This window comes from Typopeltis vanoorti, chromosome 5 (genome assembly GCF_054136105.1).
Source record: "Typopeltis vanoorti isolate ZY-2024b chromosome 5, IOZ_Tvanoo_1.0, whole genome shotgun sequence".
NCBI classification, from domain to species: Eukaryota; Metazoa; Arthropoda; class Arachnida; order Uropygi; family Thelyphonidae; genus Typopeltis; species Typopeltis vanoorti.
The window spans coordinates 31,543,663-31,557,059 of NC_143553.1; the positions used below are offsets into that span (position 1 = coordinate 31,543,663).

The 13,397-nt window shown below is 36.4% G+C and overlaps 1 protein-coding gene across 3 annotated transcripts in view; it reads right to left on the reverse strand.

The window, feature by feature from the left end:
• Positions 1–13,397, reverse strand: part of LOC150106291 (uncharacterized) — a 224,772-nt gene that overhangs the window by 11,975 nt on the left and 199,400 nt on the right. For all 3 annotated transcript variants that reach the window (XM_090392309.1, XM_090392311.1, XM_090392310.1), the window contains exon 10: positions 12,159–12,245. In XM_090392309.1, the coding sequence (XP_090248435.1) occupies positions 12,159–12,245 (87 nt within the window). The remainder of the gene's footprint in view (positions 1–12,158; positions 12,246–13,397) is intronic.

The following is a 13,397-nucleotide window of genomic DNA, read 5'->3' on the forward strand; positions in this document are numbered from 1 at the left end:
AACTTTTATTCCTTACTCTGTTCAAATTCACCCAATCCATATTTTAAACTACGGATTTCAAAAAAAAAAAAAAAAAGTGTACTAGGGCTGGCCAAGAAAAGCAAACAGTCTTTCACAAGTGGCTGGAGACCAAAACACCAGCTTCAACCACAGCCTATATAGCTGTCTGCAAGACTTGTAAAACCATCATAAAAGGATATAGTCTAAATTCAACAAAGATAAATGCAGAAAATTTGTTGTTTGTGCCAGTGGCAGTTGTGCCTACTGGTCCCTAGCCAAAGTTGCTGGGTGCAACTTTTGTCCATTTGTGCTATAACCTCTATCTCACCCTAATGGTAACATCATGACATCACCTAAAGACAAGGCCAATGTCTTGGCTTCATTCTTCTCTTTCAACTCCTACACAGCTGACCATGGCAAGTTACCTCCTTCCTTGACTAGAACATTGCATCTCATGCGTACAGTTGGTCCTGATGGAATTCCACCCATTGTGCGCCTGAACTAACACCTGTTCTCTATCATCTATTCACCCTTCAGCATGGAAGAAAGCACATATACAACCAATTCCCAAAAAAATGAGATAAATGTTTTCCATCAAGCTATCTACCTACTACTCTTACATAAGTAATGGAGAAGATTATCAACAGTCAACTTCTTCAACACCTTGAGAACTGCTATCTAATTAGTGACCACAAGTATGGATTTCATCACTCCAGATCCACAGGTGATCTCCTGGCTTACATCACTCACATTTGGACCCATTCCACGGAAAGGTTCGGAGAAACCTGTGCCATTGCTCTTGACACATCCAAGGCTTTTGATAGGGTCTGGCATCGAGAGGTTTCTCAACAAGGTATACCATAATTTAGAATGTTTTCATCTTTGTGTAAATGAATTACCAGTTTTCTCTCAGATCGATCTCTACATGTAATGGTGGATGGTGTTCTCTTCTCAGTTCTTTCCTGTCAATGCTGGTGCCCACTCAGCATTGATCTAAACAATATTCGTGATTGGGGTGAAAGCAGTCTAGTCAATGTCATTGCTTCAAAAATGCAGTTTTGTTTGTTTTCCCATTAAAAAAAAAAGACTGCAGATCTTCTCTGATTGCTTTTGATAATGCTGAGCTCAATGGTCAAGACCAAATCTCTCTTCTTGGATTGACTCTTACTCCAAACCTTTCCTGGCACAATCATATCACTTCAATAGCATCGATAGCTTCCAAAAAAACTTGGCATCCTTTTCCAGTCAAGATGGTACTTCACTATCAACCAATGTATGGAGTGGTGCACCTAACACTTTCCTAAAAATTCTTGATGCTGTTCAGAAAAGGGTAGTTCAGTTGATAAATGACACTTCTCTGGTTGTTAGCCTAAATGTCCCACTGCAGGTCAAAGCCCCCCCCACACACACACTCCAACTCTCTCCTTTTCTGAGCAACTCTTGTCCATGTGACACTTAGCCATTTTTTGATGTCTTCTTTCATCTTTTTATCTCTGTCCTCCAGGTTTTCTGACTCATTCTCTTGGCAGCCACTCTGTTGTTCTCTTTGACCATCTATCATCTTGATACCAAATAGCAAACACATCATCAACATAGTATAGCCAGAGACTAGGTTTGAGAGTGGCTGTGTTGATAGCTAGCTTTTCCAGATGTTCTATGTAGAAGTTGGCTAAAGGGGGGGGGGGGGATCCCATAGCTGTCCCATCTAATTGTTTGTATATTTTCCCTTTCCATGTAAAATAACCTGCCTGTACTGTGAATTTAAATAGTTAAAATATATCAGGGGGAAATTGTGAATTTAGTACCATTAACTAAAACACTTAACTTACTACTAAATTCACAATTTCCCCCTGATATATTTTAACTATTTAAATTCACAGTACAGGCAGGTTATTTTACATGGAAAGGGAAAATATACAAACAATTAGATGGGACAGCTATGGGATCCCCCCCCCCCCTTTCTCCCCCCTTAGCCAACTTCTACATAGAACATCTGGAAAAGCTAGCTATCAACACAGCCACTCTCAAACCTAGTCTCTGGATAAACTATGTCGATGATGTGTTTGCTATTTGGCCACATGGCCCAGACACATTGAATACATTTTTAGTGTATCTAAATAGCCAGCACCCTAAAATCCACTTTACAATGGAACTAGAAGCAATTACCACCTGCCCTTCCTGGACACACTGCTGACACATCTTCCAGAAGGTTCCTTATCATTTTCACCAATCATCATTTTTTTTCACCATTTCAACAATCACATCATCACCCTTCTCAACAATATGGTATCTTAAAAACACTAACCTATAGAGCTAGAGCAATCTGTTCCAATGACATTGCTCTCACTGCTGAACTTTCTCACCTGTGCCACACCTTCCTAACCAATGGCTACAATCTCCATAAGAGAGATAAAATACTAAATGCTACACAGAAATCCCCCCTGCTATCTATCACAGAAAACTACACAAAACTATCACCTTTAATGTACATGACATCCTGTACATTAAAGGCACATCTGAAAAGATATCTAGGGTGCTTAACCAACACCAACTGTGCACTGTATTTAAACCTTATGTGAAATTGGCAACTCTCATCCGTTCACCTAAGGACAGATTCACTCCTTTATCACATCCAGAAGTCTATGAAGTGTCCTGTTCTTGTCATCGAGCCTACTACGGACAGACAGGAAGAACTGGGGACATCCGCCTCAGTGAACACAAAAAATATATCCAGCACTTTCGTTATGGCAAGTCGGGTCTGGCAGGCCATGCTTTGGATACACTAGCACATAGGATCAATTGAAAAAAAAAAAAAAAAAAAGTACTGCACAGAAGCTTCTACAAGTCAGAGAGGTTGTTCCTGATATCAACAGAAGCCTTAAAACATACTCCAAACCTTAACAAGTATAGCTGTATAAATCTACCAAAGATTTGGGAGACAGTCATCCTAAGACCAAATTAATATTTATTTATTTTAATTTTCTTTTTTTCAAACTTTGGACTCCTATTTTTCAAAAGTTTCAAGGACTACTATATTTTTTTTCAAAACTTTGGACTACTGTTTTTTTCCCCCCTAACTTAGATGGTACCATATTAGGACTTTAGTCTTGTATTGCACGCTGCAATTACTTATACTAGTCCCACTATTACACCGAATTGTGGTTGTCTTGCATTTGTAACAAACTTTGTTTGTGTGCTCTGAAGATGCTGGATATAATACCAGTGAAATATTAGCTTTTAAGTTAATAAATAGTTATTTACTTATCAATCTGTGTTCGCATCAATACTGTTTAAATCCAATTCAACATGTGTGACGAACACATAAGCCTATCCACGCATCTATAAAGGTGTGACTGGTAGAAACACATCTATAACTGCTTTTAGAGAGCAAGATGCCAAATCTTTGTTAGATCTGTCTAAAAATGATCAAGAACATCAATCCCAGAAGTGGAATAAACATATGTTGGCAGATATGGGTACATCCAACAGGCTAAGATGTGTTGTTTGCTATAACAAAATATCAACAGAAAGTGGCAGCTAAGAAAGCATCGACTTCTCGATGGAAATGTGACCAGTGCGAAAAATATTACTGTGTGACATGCTTTTGCAAAGCCCATGATTGTACCCTTTAGCAATTAGCTTTTTTTTTCATTTATTGACTAAAAATCGTTTCATTTATTGTCTTCAAGCTGAAATCAAAATAGCTTTCGTTTCTTGCCTTTTGAAATAAATACTTCAATTTATGTGAAACACTTGCGAAAAAATAGTAAAAATATATACATATATTTTCATATTTTGATACATGAAAAATTTCAAGTATTTTGATGGTCTAAGCTCGGTTTCTAGTGCACCAGGCCATGCTTATTATACAGCTTATTCATTAAAAATAGCTGCTGTGAGACAGCTGTTTCACTAAGGAATAATGACAAGTTAACCTGTGAAACAGATAGGTATCACATGGCGCTAGCAGAAAGTGTATGCGTGAGGCACATTTGTTGCATACGGCAGTCAAAGTGTTAATGTACGGAATAGCTATGGATTTACTGTAATAATTTTATTTTTAGGTATAGTCCTGAGGAATATTTTGTTGCTAATTTTTTGCTATAGCCATTGTCTATAAGTGTTTTGCTGGTAATTTGTCATTAATGCTTCAGAGTTTGCTTATCAGAGCAAATTGTTTTTATTCTATTTTTGAAGGTGCTATTGACACATACTTATGTGCAGACTTATGGAAAACTGCAAAGGATAGCACTTGTGGGAAGATGTGTTATAATTCTATTCAAACATGGAAGTTTTGGTTTTCAAATCCAATGGTAAATTACATGCTTTGGATTCTTTGGCTGAGGAAGGTGTTTTCTACAGGGTAGGTGGTTACAAAAAGCTTAGGATGCAACCAGAAGCAGTGCCATGACATAAGGAGCTGCAAGTAGAGAATGAGCAGTGTACACAGGAGATAGTAATGAGGTGTCTGAAAAAAGCAATATCAGCAAATATAAACAATGTGCATCAACACCTACAGTCATCCAAAACAGAATTACTATTCCTAACAAATCACCAACTGACAACCTCAACAACCTTGACTGCCCAAACTACACATTACACAGTTCCTTCCACCACAAGGGCAGCAATGTGTGCATTCATAAGAACTGACATTCCATGTCAGAGATTAAAAACCTCGAACCTCCTCCTCCCATCTGATCTGCTTTGGCTCAAATTTCTCTACCAAACCAACCTGCTGTATTAATTTGCTGTTGCTATCACTCTCCAAACTCTGTTAACTATTCTGACCTGTTTAATAATCTTGTTCTAAACTCAATTTTTTTTACAATTGTTTACAGTTTAATTTGCGGCTAAGGAACAAATTAATTTGTATGGCATCCACATATCTACCATAATAAGAGATACCATTTAGTATAGAGGGGAATAAGAATTGTGCTTCCATATGGGCAAAAAAATTCAGTGAGCATACCACTAATGTTCTGGCCTATGGGAATAGCAAAAATTTATTTGTAAAATTGTTAATTGTATTTAAAGTAATTTGCTGAGATTATTAGCCTTATTAGAGAGAGGATACCTGTAGGAGATAATTTTGTATGTTCCAATAAAGTTTTGAGCACAATGTTACTATATACGGAGCAGAAGCAGAATATTATAGAGGATATGGTGGTTTACTTGATATGTTGGAAAAGTTTATCAGCATCTCTATATAATAACGTAAGATTCATTCATGCCCAAATTCCTTAATGGCTGCAATGCCAAAGCATGTTACTTAACATACACCAGACGAGTATAGAGGAGATAATTAGGCAGATCATTAGTAACCATGACATTTTTATGTTTTTTTTTAGTTTTCAAGCAGATGGGAATCAGTGGAGTAGATGGAGTGATCTCAGCACAGTCGAATTTTAAATGCTTATCTTCTGTAGTGGATGATGTAGTTATAGGTGAATGAAAATACTAGACAATAAAAATAGGTTTCTGATAGAAAATGGAATATTAATGGTAGGAATCCAGGAAGGCAAGGTGGTTGTTTGATTCATGCTCAATGGTAAACTTGATATGATTGTACAAGGTTGTATTTTATTTAAAAATTGCAGTAATTCAGTCTGAATGTGACCAGACAAAGATGTCATCAACATTTCTTTAAAATATTTAGATAATAATATGCAAATTGTTTGCTTTGGTGCGAAACTATATTAGTTATGCACCAAAGCACCCATTTTGCAATTCACAAGTAATTCAACAGTGGAATCAGCCAGTAACCATTTCTTATAGTATCATGAAACAAAATATATGCACTATATTGTTGTCCATTAAATTACTAAAATTTCATGGACATCGTCTAAGGCACTTTGTACTGTATCAATCTACCTATATCTTGGTCGTCCTCTGGGTCGTTTTCCTGCCAACCTGGCAGAGATGATGAGCTAATCTTAACTCACCCATTCTGTTTAAGTGACCATACCACCTGAGATTAGCTCTGCTAACACATTCCTGGATGCTAACAATGTTAAGTTCTTTCCTAATTTCCTCACTTTTAATATGATATTGCCATTGATGTCATCTGAACATGCCCCTAATCTTTCTCAGTAATCTCATTCTGTAGTCTCCAGTTAAGTGTTTTACTTGTAACCCAGCAATTAGATCTATAAGTTAAAATTGGTTTTAACACTGTCTTGTATACAGCTAAATTTAGTATTTTGACTAATTTCTCTCATAATCCATATGAATTTATTCAATTGACTTCCTACCAGCTTTGTTGATTCAGTTGTCTATTTGCATATTTAATTTACCATCTTCACTAAAAATCGTGCCTAAGTAGTAGAAATGTTTTACTTGTTCTATAGGTTCTTCATTCATAACGAAGTTGATATTTTCACTGCTTCTGCCTATTTTCATTATCTTTGTCTTGTTATTGCTGACAGGCAATTTGGGATTTAGCCGACCAAATTGTATTCTTATTGGTTAAACCAAAATATAGAATGATGGTACAACATGACAAAATTTCATGCCGGCTGGGGCGTCGCCCGGTTAAACAAGGCCCCCGTTGTTTTCGCCAGGGAACCAGGGCGAACAGCGAAAAGTCAGCTATTGGAACAAATCTGAAAACAAACCCCAACTCAACATCACCAGAGTTAAAGATCGGTACTATCAACGTAAGAAGCCTGAATGGCAAAGAAATGGAGCTAGCTGAGGAATTAGATAAGTACCAGATCGACATAATAGGGATGACTGAAACAAAAAAGACCAAAACTGGTGAGATCTTTCTGAGCAATAAATACAAAATGTTATATTCAGGCAATGACAATCAAGGAAAAGAAGGAGTAGCCATAGTATTCAACACAAAATGCGAGGCTAATCTTCTTGAATGGCAGTCAGTCTCAAGTAGAGTAATGTGGGCAAATATGAGAATGGGGAACTGGACAATGAGACTTATTTGTGCCTATGGTCCCACAGAAGGTTCTACTAAGGTAGAAGTGGAGGAATTTTTTGAGGCTTTAGAAAAAGCAACTGACACAATGAAAAAGGAAAAGTTGGTCCTTGTTGGGGATCTAAATAGCAGAGTAGGAAATGATTGTGAGACATACAAAAATATTTTGGGAAAATTTGGAGAAAAGAGCAAAGCTAATAATAATGGCAAATATCTGTTGGATTTCTGCTCAGGACATGGACTGGTTATTACTAACACCATGTTCCAACATAAAAATGTGCACAAATTCACATGGAGAGAAGAGGCTAGGAATAAGAAAAGTCTCATTGACTATGTTATTGTTGATAGTGATGTTTTCTCCTTGGTACAGGACACCAGAGTGTACAGAGGATTTGAAATTGGAAGTGATCACTATTTAGTCTTGAGCAGGATAAAATTGAATTTCATATTGAAAAGAATAACATGTAAGAAAGTTTTAAAGCGAATAAAAGTTGAGCAGCTCTCAGATGTGAACTGTAGACTAAAATACAGAAATATTATTGAAAAGAAAATGAAAGAGTTTGAGAACAGGAATCAAACCTTGGAGATTCAGTGGCAAACTCTGAAGGAAACATTGATTGATTCTGCCAGAGAGGCTTGTGGTGAGGTTGTGTGCAAGGATAAAAAAAATCAGAACTCCCTGGTGGACACAGGAAGTTAAAGAGGCAGTGAAGGAAAAGAAGAAAGCATATCAAAAGTTCCTGGCAAATAAGTCAGCTTTTACTCTTACAGAATACAGAGACAAATGTAAGAAAGCTAAACAGTGTGTAAAACTAGCTAAACAAAAGTCATGGGAGGACTTTGGCAAGAATATAGAAAATAAATATCAAGAAGGTGGCAAAATATTCTGGAGGTTGTTGAAGAAGCTTAGGAATGGAGGAAAGAGTGCTGTAAAAGGAATTAGAGATGATAAAGGTGAAATGAAAACAGGAGAAAAAGATATCCTTGAAGTATGGAGTAATTACTTTGAAAAACTGCTAAATGAAACAAGCAGTGATGACAGCACAGTGATAAAAAACACTGACCAGGCATGCAGTCAGGAATACATATCCATACTTGAAGTAGAAAAAGCCATCAAAGGCTTGAAATGTGGAAAGGCAGCAGGAGTCGATGATATTCGACCAGAAATGCTGAAGTATGGTGGTGTGAGAGTCTTACAGTGGCTGCACTGCATAGTTCAGAATGCCTGGACAGAGGGACGAATTCCCGATGATTGGAGTAGAGCTCTCATAATACCCATATATAAAAAGGGAAATAAAACTGAATGTGAGAATTACAGAGGTATTTCCCTACTGAGTGTTCCTGGCAAGATCTATGCAAGTATACTTGAGAAACGGTTGAGAAGAATTGTGGAAGAAAAGCTTGGTGAAGAACAAGCTGGATTCAGGCCAAATAGAGGCTGTCAGGATCAGATCTTCACTTTACGACAAATAGTCGAGAAAGCATGGGAATATAAGAAAGATCTGTATTTAAGTTTTGTCGATTTGGAAAAGGCATATGACAAGGTGCCAAGAGAGAAGCTATTCAATACGCTGCAGTTATATGGTGTCAACGGGGCATTATATCAAGCAATACTTAGTCTTTATTTGAGTTGTGAGTCAGCAGTTAGAATTGAAGGAAGTACAGGAAGATGGTTTAATATTAAATCTGGTGTGAGACAAGGATGTACATTATCCCCTGTGTTATTCATTATCTATATGGATCACATTATGAAGGAATGTAGTATTAAACCTGATATCAAAATTGGAGATGTTAATGTCAGCTCTTTGCTTTATGCGGATGATGTTATACTTCTAAATAAATCCGCTACAAGTCTGCAAGATTCTCTGACTAAATTGAATAGCTGTTGTAATAGATATGGTATGAAGGTCAGCAATAAAAAGACAAAGACAATGAAAATAGGCAGAATCATTGAAAATGTCAACTGTGTTGTGAATGGAGAACCTGTGGAACAAGTAAAACATTTCAGCTACTTAGGCACAATTTTTACTGAAGATGGTAAACTAAATATAGAAATAGACAACAGAATCAGCAAAGCTGGTATGGTGGGAAGTCAATTGAATAAATTCATATGGAATAAGAAAGAAATTAGTCTGAACACTAAATTAGCTGTATACAAGACAGTGTTCAAACCAGTCTTAACTTATGGATCTGAGAGCTGGGTCAGAAGTAAAACACTTGACCAAAGACTAGAGACCGCAGATATGAGAATCCTAAGAAAGATTAGAGGCGTGAACAGATGGCATCAATGGCAATATCATATTAAAAATGAGGATATTAGGAAAGAACTTGACATTGTCAGCATCCCGGAATGCGTTAGCAGAGCTAATCTCAGATGGTATGGTCACTTAAATAGAATGGGAGAGGAAAGATTAGCAAAACAAGTGTTTTCTGCCAGGTTGGCAGGAAAACGACCCAGAGGAAGACCAAGATATAGGTGGATTGATACGGTACAAAGTGCCTTAGACGATAGAAATATAAGATCTGATAATGTTGGAGTCTTGACAAGTAACAGACTGATTTGGAGGAAAATTGTAGATAGGAAGTTAGTAATGATGTAATTCTTTCATGTAGTACTGTCATATCCTGTACACCCCTTGAGGGTACATGGCAGGAATTTGATGATGATGATGATGTTATTGCTGACTTTCATACCATATCTATTACAACAGTTATTTAATTTAGTCACTCTTAGTACTGGATTTATTTAGAAGTATAACATCATCTGCATAAAGCAAAGAGCTGAGACTAACATCTCCAATTTTGATATCAGGTTTAATACCGTTTTCCTTCATAACGTGATTCATATAGATAATGAATAACAGAGGGAATAACGTACATCCTTGTCTCACACCAGATTTAACATTAAACTGTCTTCCTGTACTTCCTTCAATTCTAACTGCTGACTTACAACTCAAATAAAGACTAAGTATTGCTTGATATAATGCCCCATTGACACCATATAACTGCAGCGTATTGAATAGCTTCTCTCTTGGCACCTTGTCATATGCCTTTTCCAGATCGACAAAACTTAAATACAGATCTTTGTTATATTCCCATGATTTCTCAACTATTTGTCGTAAAGTGAAGATCTGATCCTGACAGCCTCTGTTTGGCCTGAATCCAGCTTGTTCTTCATCAAGCTTTTCTTCCACAATTCTTCTCAAATGTTTCTCAAGTATACTAGCATAAATCGTACCAGGAACACTCAGTAGAGAAATACCTCTGTAATTCTCACATTCAGTTTTATTTTGCTTTTTATATATATGGGAACTATGAGAAATCTACTCCAGTCATCTGGAATTCGTCCCTCTGTCCAGGCCTTCTGAACTATGCAGTGCAGCCATTGTAAGACTTTTATACCACCATACTTCAGCATTTCTGGTCAAATATCATCTACTCCTGCTGCCTTTCCAAATTTCAAGCCTTTGATGCTTTTTCTACTTCAAGTACAGATTGCTGACTGTATGCCTGTTGAGTGTTTTTTTACCACTGTGCAATCACTGCTTGTTTCATTTAGCAATTTTTCGAAGTAATTACTCCATACTTCAAGGATATCTTTTTCTCCAGTTTTCATGTCACCTTTATCATCTCTAACTCCTTTTACAGCACTCTTTCCTCCATTTCTAAGCTTCTTCAACAACTTCCAGAATATTTTGCCACCTTCCTGATATTTATTTTCTATATTCTTGCCAAAGTCCTCCCATGACTTTTGTTTAGCTAGTTTTACACAGTGTTTAGCATTCTTGCATTTGTCTCTGTATTCTCTAAGAGAACAAGCTGACTTATTTGACAGGAACTTTTGATATGCTTTCTTTTTTTCCTTCACCGCCTCTTTAACTTCCTGTGTCCACCAGGGAGTTCTGATTTTTTTTTATCCTTGCAGACAACCTCACCATATGCCTCTCTGGCAGAATCAATCAATGTTTCCTTCAGAGTTTGCCACTGAATCTCCAAGGTTTGATTCCTGTTCTCAAACTCTTTCATTTTTTCTTCAACAATCTTTGTGTATTTTAGTCTACAGTTCACAGCTGAGAGTTGCTCAACTTTTATCCGCTTTAAAACTTTCTTACATGTTATTCTTTTCAATATGAAATTCAATTTTATCCTGCTCAAGACTAAATAGTGATCACTTTCAATTTCAAATCCTCTGTACACTCTAGTGTCCTGCACCAGGGAGAAGATATCACTATCAACAATAACACAGTTAATGAGACTTTTCTTATTCCTTGCCTCTTCTCTCTCTATGTGAATTTGTGCACATTTTTATGTTCTAACATTGTGTTAGTAATAACCAGTCCATGTCCTGAGCAAAAATCCAATATGTATTTGCCATTATTATTAACTTTGCTCTGTCCTCAAAATTTTCCCAAAATATTTTTGTATTCTGACAATCATTTCCTACTCTGCTATTTAGATCTCCAACAAGGACCAACTTTTCCTTTTTCATTGTGTCAGTTGCTTTCTCTAAAGCCTCAAAAAATTCTTCCACTTCTACCTTAGTAGAACCTTCTGTGGGATCATAGGCATAAATAAGTCTCATTGTCCGGTTCCCCATTCTGATATCTGCCCACATCACTCTACTTGAGACTGCCTGCCATTCAAGAAGATTAGCCTCGTATTTAGTGTTGAATACTATGGCTGGTACTTATCCAATTCCTCAGCTAGCTCCATTTCTTTGCCATTAAGGCTTGTTATGTTGATAATACTGATCTTTAACTCTGGTGATGTTGAGTTGGAGTGTGTTTTCAGATTTGTTCCAGTAGCTGACTTTTCGCTGTTCGCCCTGGTTCCTTGGCGAAAACAACGGGGCCTTGTTTAACCGGGTGATGCCCCAACCAGCATGAAATTTTGTCATGTTGTGCCATCATTTTGTATTTTGGTTTAAGCCAATAAGAATACCATTTGGTTGGCTAAATCCCAAATTGCCAGCCCATCCTCATTCATTCAGTATCCAGGTAGATACTGAATGAAGAAGAGGGGTGCACCACGAGAAAGTGAGGATTGGACATTAGGTCAGAAGCCCTGGTCGGTTCTCCGCATTCCTTTAAAGGCTATGTGGAGGTCACCTCTCAGTTATATAGCTTTGACCCTTAATCATTCCCATTCGTTTTTGCAATTTTGTAAAATTAACACAAAATCAGTTAATTCTGTACTGGGTAGTAAACAAAAAAGAAAAATTACTTACCTAAATCTTCATAACGTGTACGACAAAATTGCCGCCGACCACCAAAACACAAATCTAGTTTAGGTAATTTAGGGTCATCATTTCCATCTATTAAAAAAAAATAATAAAAAATAAGTAAAAACACTTTTTTTTTTACTTGTGTATATGTGTGTTAGTGCCATTTAAGTAACAATAGATCATATCCCTTCTAGAAAAGTTTTTTTTAAAAATGGAATACTAAGAGTTGCCGTAAAAATAAGCACATACAAGCATTAACACATAGCAATACTACTTAATTAGAAGAAACACACGTATAAACCACAGTGAAAATTATTTAATTGTAAATATTTTATCCTAAGTATCTTAGGACATCATCAGTACAGTATTTAAACAAAAATTAGGAATAACATACAGTTAGGGCGCATGATTACAATAGAATCTCATGAAAACGTGCATAACGTGCTAAAGTAGTACAAAAAAAAAAAAAAAAAAAACAAAAAAAAAAACGTTAATTATTTAACACAGTTTTCATACAAAACCGTGTTAAATAATTAACGTTTTTTTTTTTTGTACTACTTTAGCACGTTTTCATGAGATTCTATTGTAATCATGCCCCCTAACTGTATGTTATTCCTAATTTTTGTTTAAATACTGTACTGATGATGTCCTAAGATACTTAGGATGAAATATTTACAATTAAATAATTTTCACTGTGGTTTATACGTGTGTTTCTTCTAATTATGAATGCACCACAGGTTTCGTTATTTAAAAAAAAAAAGCAATACTACTTGGGAAGTATATTTTTGTGAAGTTAGAAGTACATGAGACAATTATGCTTAATTGGGGTTCAGTGTTCTTAAGTTAGTGTTTCCAATTATCAAACTCATCTGAAATGCTCATCAGAGAAGGTTGATATGAAACAAGATTATATACATTTAATCTTGGAAAATGTATTTTCACCTCTTTGAACATGTCTTTTCCAAGCTACTGAATTTGAATATAAACAAATTATGCACTAATATTCACATGAATTCATGATACATGTAACTAAGAACATGTGACACTCAACACACTGTCATGTTAACACAGCGAGTGCTTGCAACATCAGCATCAATGCCCACTGATGAGAGTGCAACATATGGTTGCTGTCTCACCTTTGTCGCACAGAACTGCCATAGACAACTTAACATTAATCTATGGGTATTGAAACAGCAATTTCATGACACTGTTATGGAATTCATTAAAAAAACCATCCTTAGC